Source organism: Morone saxatilis, unplaced genomic scaffold, assembly GCF_004916995.1.
Source record: "Morone saxatilis isolate NCDOM2014 unplaced genomic scaffold, NCSU_SB_2.0 Contig15, whole genome shotgun sequence".
In the NCBI taxonomy this organism is placed as follows: domain Eukaryota; kingdom Metazoa; phylum Chordata; class Actinopteri; family Moronidae; genus Morone; species Morone saxatilis.
This window is the reverse complement of record NW_023339707.1, coordinates 15228300-15234775: the sequence shown is the minus strand read 5'-3', so window position 1 is coordinate 15234775 and position 6476 is coordinate 15228300. Positions and strand designations below refer to the sequence as shown.

General features: G+C 40.2%; 2 protein-coding genes across 2 annotated transcripts in view; one reads left to right on the top strand and one right to left on the bottom strand.

Moving 5' to 3' along the window:
* Positions 1-2458: 2458 nt before the first annotated feature.
* On the bottom strand, positions 2459-6199 carry parapinopsina (parapinopsin a). The gene is made up of 5 exons (XM_035656884.1): positions 4789-6199; positions 3945-4035; positions 3627-3864; positions 3270-3512; positions 2459-3135 (listed from the first exon to the last, which is right to left on the bottom strand). Exons 1-5 carry the CDS (start codon positions 5117-5119, stop codon positions 2995-2997), a joined length of 1044 nt encoding a protein of 347 aa, XP_035512777.1. The 5' UTR covers positions 5120-6199; the 3' UTR covers positions 2459-2994.
* A 5-nt stretch (positions 6200-6204) lies between these two features.
* ddx20 (DEAD (Asp-Glu-Ala-Asp) box polypeptide 20) overlaps positions 6205-6476 on the top strand; it is a 7562-nt gene continuing 7290 nt past the window's right edge. Inside the window, exon 1 of the mRNA XM_035656885.1 lies at positions 6205-6434. Coding sequence (XP_035512778.1) covers positions 6242-6434 — 193 coding nt within the window. The 5' untranslated portion in view covers positions 6205-6241. The remainder of the gene's footprint in view (positions 6435-6476) is intronic.

Here is a 6476-nt window from a genome sequence, read left to right as displayed (position 1 = left end):
CACACACACACACACACTGGTGGCTCACTTGAAAGTTAAGAGTGTGTAGATCAATGGAGTTTACAGAGATAAACTTTAGCACCTTATTGTCCCATAGAGGTCAGGGTGGCTGTCATTACCTCATCAGTCACTCAAGCAGAGTAGGATGTAAAGTACTTTGTAGGTAGTAGAATGAAGAAGAATCAAAGTAACAAACCAAAAAAAAGAGAAACAACAACTCACTCAGCGTAGGACAGACGTATTTACCCTCACCAACAAAATTGGACACTTCACTACACTACAATTAAAAACACCCACAAACCAGTAGTAGACAATAATTACATTTGTCACATGCTCACATGCTGTAAAGAACACTACGCTGCGGGATGCTCCTGTTTAAGTACACAAGAAGGACAACCTGTAAAGACAGAGAGATAAAGGAAGTGTACAAATCCTCACCTGCTTATTCTTAGACACCCCCTTCCTCTTTTGCCTTGACTCAGAAGTTGTCTTGATTTGTTGTGTGATGTACAGGTGTTGATGTTGAAATGTTCTCTTTGCACCTGATTTTTACCTCTTTAGATCATGAGTAGAACATTCAACCCTATCCTGCCCAACTCCATGTGCATTTATTTTTACTCCCCCCTCCCCCCAATCTGTATATATGATCATACTTTTTACTTGTCAGAAGCAATGATAATTAATTCCAGGATGCTGTTCTCAGTCTTTACTGTGTTCCCACCGGAACAGTGTGGCGACTGGCTGGGGACGTGTTGCACATTCCTTGAGCTCAGGACTTATTGCTAGTGTCGTTTTGTGGATGCTGTGAGGTACAGCTGGTCTTGTATGTCTCCCCAGTATAGCAGAGTATGCCGGACATGGCCTGAAAACTCTTTGCAAAGCTGGTTCAAACTGTATGTGAAGAAGAAGAAAAATCATTTCTCAGAATCAACCTGTCAGTCTTCTGTGTCATTCATTCTCTGTTCATTTTACCATAATATTACTGTTCAGTGACTACCTTACCCATGTCTTTTGTCGTCATCTCTTCAAGCATGTTCGTGTATTAAACACAGCTGTTTTCAAGTTGGTATGTGAAATAGCTGCTGCTGGAAAAGGAATACCTCCAGTTGGTTAAAATTTTGCATGGGACATGACCTTATTACATGATTTTTACACCAAACACCACATTAACCTGCAATGGCTGCTCATAGAGTCTAGAGACCTTAAATAAGATGAAGACAACACAGTATTCAGCAACAATGTGATGTGCTGCCAGCATTGGGACCAGCTTCGACGTCAAGCTGTACAGTACAGTGATGCGGCCTGTGTAACTGGGCGCTAACTTTTAACAGGACTTGAAGCCCTCAGACACGCTGTTGTTTCCTGCTGTTATTGTTCCTGCCAGAAACAACAGGACCAAAGTCAGTCCTCCAAGCGCCAGGTGTTCAAGCCCACAACTGTTTCACACACCAATCAGTTGACATGTCAACGTGTACTGTATCTATGAGATGGCCTGTGAGTGTAGATTGGAGTTTTCTGTTCCTCAGGCACTGACTTCGGGTTACTTCTGCATCTTTTTTTTTTCTGAAATGAATTAAGAAAGGGTGAAGTGACCCTACGTCTGTGCCTGTCAGAAGGACTACTTATTTACCCAGAGTGTGACAGTATGTAGCATGTACATAGATGATCCCTCACTCTGTATATACAAAAGTGTACAGGTTTGATACAGCTATTCACACTCTGGCTTTTTTTTTTTTTTTTTGCTTTTCTTTAATGGAAGTCATAGCAATATTTCTGTAATCAATAAAAAGCCAAGGTAATAGGATGAGTATGATTGCATTTGTGTTTATTTAGAGAGGGAGAAGTGACTGTGAATGATCAAACTGTGAGACTTGACAAAACTGATGACAGGTTTTTTCTTGCTGTTTAACATGCTGGATCCAAAAGGCTGGAGTGAAGTATCATGTTGCAAAGGAGTATAACACACTGATTATTTTGATTTTTATCAATGAAAGCCATAAAGGTCATATATAGGTGACAAAGGTATATTTGTGTGCAAGCACAGACCTTCAGAAGCAAAGGGGATGTGTACACCTAATGAAAAATAAAAAAAAAAACATGTAATTACCGTTTTTTTTTCTTGTCATAAATCCTTTGAAAATATGTTGCTATCTAGTGTGATAAATTACATTATCAGCTACATTTACATACCCATTGTTTACCATTACAGGGCTTAAACCTTATTTTAATTACTAGACTTAAACTGCCTCTAAATGTCAGGATAAATATTTAGTTGTGCAAAAAGAAAACAGTAAGAGCTTTCAAATTTGGTGTCACAATTCAGAAAATGATGCATGTGTAATTAGAGATTTAGGCTCTTGTGAACCAAGTCAGTGTGTTTGTGTGTGGTTTTATTATAACTTACACTATGCTATAAGCCTCTTAAACCAAGTAATATAGCCACTGACTGACAGATATCCATAAACAGAATAAATGTGCATGTGTATCATACATTTTTAGCAAACCATGAATGTTGTTTCTGTGTAAATGTGGATTTGAACCCTTAATCTTTGAAACTTTTGATCTTTACGTCCTGTGGAATTGGCACAACTCCCGCATCCTCATGGTGAGATTAAAAAGAATTATACATGATCAGCAACATCAGTGACAGGGATCAAGACAAAAGAATTATCTTTATTGTCATAACACATAAAAAGTTGAGACAGCCTCAGCAGAAACAGACAGATTTTAACACATGGAGAGTCTCATATGAGTGTTTTCCTTTTTCCTTTTCACAGTTGCTTTAATGTTTTTATTTAAAATAGGACTACACAGAATTTGTAATGCCTCCATCATTACTGGCGTCCATATCAGTCCATTACCCCGGCTTTGTCTACATATGTTGTTTTTATTTCATCTTTCCTTGCAGTCCAGTGCAGACAGTGTTGGCCAACAGCTGGAAGTAGTTCTGATGATCTTGTGCTTCCCTGGGCATTAGGGGATTCATGTACATTTTTATTCTTTCAGAGGTTCTTTAGGTGAGACTTTTTGGCTCTTGTTGAGAGAAGCAACCGTGCTCTCTGTCTCAGACATTTGTGGATCCGAGGCCCACGGGTTCCATCCACACAGGACAGTGGGAACAGCGTATCCTCGAAACTGGAAACAGACATACAGCATACATGATCAGTACAGGCAAATGATGGTAAATGATTAAATAATCCTGAATTATTATTTCTTTCTCTTTTCTTTGCTTGTGTGTGTGAATATAAATGTGCATGATCAAGGATTACCTGTCTGTTCATGAAAATATATATGATGGGATTGTAGACAGTGCTGCTTTTAGCCAAATAAACAGGTATGGTAGCGATGATAGGGTCAATATATAGACTGGAGTCCATGATGACAGCAAGGGCCATGCCAGCGTATGGCAGCCAGGTCACTAGGAAGGCCAACACCATAACCACTACCATTCGTGCCACCTGCATCTCCATGCGATGTGTGCTGCCAGCCTCAGATATCTGCAGCTTGGTCACCTAAAACGCCAAAATACAAACAAAAAGACTGTATTGAGATGCTGGTACAAGCAACAAAAGTGTCATATTTCCATCATTGAGTGTATTTGTCTGCCCCACATTCACGTGGCTCACCTGCCGGAGGGTCCACAAGAGTCGTGAGTAAGACACCAGGATGATAGAAAAGGGCACAGCAAAGCAAAAGCAAAAGTATATGATGATGTAGGATATGTTGCCAACATCCCGGCTGTACCAGTTGGGAGCACAGGAGGTTTTGACGCCCTCCAGCTCATAACTTCCCCAACCAAACAGAGGCGGAGTGTTCCACAAAAAGGACCACACCCAGGACAGCACCACTCCAGCGACTGCATGTCTGAGGACAGCAGAGATGGTGTTTCAATCAAGTTTTCTACTCTGTGTGAGGAAATGAAATGTTGATGGTCACTACTGTACCTGGTCTGGAACAGGACAGCACCCATGGGATAGCACACCACTATGTAGCGTTCAACAGAAATGACTCCTATTGTACACAGACTTGCTATACCTGACAGAAAAAGAAAGAATATGTAAAGACTTTTTTGGTTTTAGTGGAAAACATCGTGCTACTGAGTATTGCGCAAATTAATGACATGCACATTCGGTGGTTAAAAGTAATTAGATTCATTTACTTACTACTATATAGTACTATATTACTACTACATTAGTCTGAAAGCTATAGTTAATTGCTTTTCTCAATAAGATTTTACATAAAACATATAAGCTTATAAAATACAACACATTAGAGATTAAACTAGTAGTTCTTGACCTTTCGGGCTCACGTATTTCACGTAGGGTCTCATTTAAATAACACATAAAATTATCAAATATTTCACGAAAAAAAGTAAAGTTTTAAAAGTCCCCCCAAAATAAGACAAATGTATGTAACAGTACTTTTAAAATGTTTTTCTTCTGTTCAACCTCATAAATCACGCCCACATTTATCTTTATATTAACTCTTAGATTGGGAACTACTGGACTAAACTACAGAATGTATATAAAGTAGTTAAAACTAGCTCTACCTTGACTATCTACACTTACTTTAGATATTTAGATTTAAATTTCATTGATAACACTTGTTCTCTTACTATTCTCTTTCTTTTACTTACTTCCCTGCATTTGATTAGATTACTAATAGAATATTTTTACATTGCTACATATCTACTTTTACTTAAGTGAAGGATCAGAGTACTTCCACCACTGTGCAAATTAAATCATACCAAGTTGTAAGTAACACTTCAACGTGCAAACTTTAACTCACCAAAAAAGGCTACAGCAAAGCCCTCCATCACGCAGCCCACACGTCCCAGGCTGAAGTATCCCATGGCACTGGTAACTGTGGTGGGCACACCTCCAAATACAGCACAGCCCAGGTCACATATGGCCAGGTTAACCAGGGCATAGCTGAGTGGCTGTCTCAGCTGTCTGTGTTTCATTGTCACCACGATCACCAGGACATTGAGGAGGATCCCCACCACAGAGAACACACCCATGATAATGGCCAGTATGGTGTAGCCAGTCCGAGAGAGGAGCTCTGTGTCGACTGAGCTGTAAGAGGATGAGGAGTTTCTATGTAGGACAAGGTGCCCCATTTTGCTCAGTATAGAGTGCTCTAGCTGCTCCCCGGTATGAAAATAAAGTGTCAGTGGTCCATCTACAACCTTAGATCAAAACAAATCCAACAACCACAGGTGAAAAAAAAAATTAGTTATCCAACAATATCAACAACCAGTGAATTATTTCTCTAGCGATGCTGCATGTTTGCTGCCCTGGTGCAGCTGCAGAGAAGAGAAGGAGATGCGGTCCTCTTAATAAGTCCAATAAGAGGAGAGGGGCTGTAGACCGTGACATTTAATTCTTGGAAACCAAATCCGTAGATCCGGATTGTAAAGACAATAATTCTGTCTAATATCCTGTAAGACTGCACTTTCCATGATTACTAGGCCAGCTGCCCCCTGAGTAATGAAGCAAAGATTCAGTAACACAATATGGTTTTAAGGATTAAATATCTGCTGGTTAAAGGCATAGAAGGAGCATTGTAGCTGGTTAATATCACAGATTTTTGTACTTATAGTGGTACTTAATACTTTGCCTTTTAAAAGGCTTTTAGCTGGCGGAGAATGTAAAGTTAATACACATTTTTGTTTAGAATAAGTGACCCTTTATAAGGGGGTTGGAAGTTGTGACTAACAACTTTATCAACTGTTAATAGATAATTTACCAATGTTTTATAGAGCTGCTATTAGCCATTAATAGGAACTTCTGGGTTGCCAGGTCGTGGACTCTTTTTAGCTCTTTAATATATTGGGAATGGCCACTAATGAATCTCTTCTCTGTGCACCGAAATCTATTTATTAACAATAAAATGTATAACTAACTAATTAGTAATAGATCATTAATAATAGCCAACATCTATACCTGCCTTATTACCAAATAGCCTATTAAAGGATAAGGTATTTTTTTTACAAACTGGTGACCCTAAAGTTCAAATTAATAGTTAATAAAGTATATAATAGAAAAGTTTATCCTCCATCCTCTCTCAAACGAATATGATTCCGACCCGGGTGGTCTTCTTTTGGTCCAGCTTTCACTCTTTTTGCATTATTCACAGGTGCGGTCAGTTCCCCTCCCAGCCACAAGAGGGCAGTAAAGTCTGCAGCTGCTCCGCGCATTAAAGCAGCTGCGTTTGATATCCTCGGCGGTAAACAGTCAACATGGCTGCCTCCGTGAGGAAAGCTGCGCACGACATAGAAACCCGAAAACGGACCGACGATGTGCTGTCGGAGGGGATCGACTTCAGCTCCCTGCTGCTGTCTCGGGCCGTGCTGGACGGACTGTCCGCCGCAGGCTTTCAGAAACCCTCCCCGATCCAGCTCAAGGCGATCCCGCTGGGCCGCTGCGGACTCGGTGGGTGCATTAAAGCAGTATAGGCCTGTGTGTGTGTGTGTG

Coding starts and splice junctions, on each gene's coding strand:
- parapinopsina (XM_035656884.1), bottom strand. CDS start 5,119: ATGGGGCACCTTGTCCTACATAGAAACTCCTCATCCTCTTACAGCTCA. Junction 4,036..4,788: donor CTTTGCTGTAGCCTTTTTTG/GTGAGTTAAAGT, acceptor TTTTTCTGTCAG/GTATAGCAAGTCTGTGTACA. Junction 3,513..3,626: donor TCTTGTGGACCCTCCGGCAG/GTGAGCCACGTG, acceptor TTGGCGTTTTAG/GTGACCAAGCTGCAGATATC.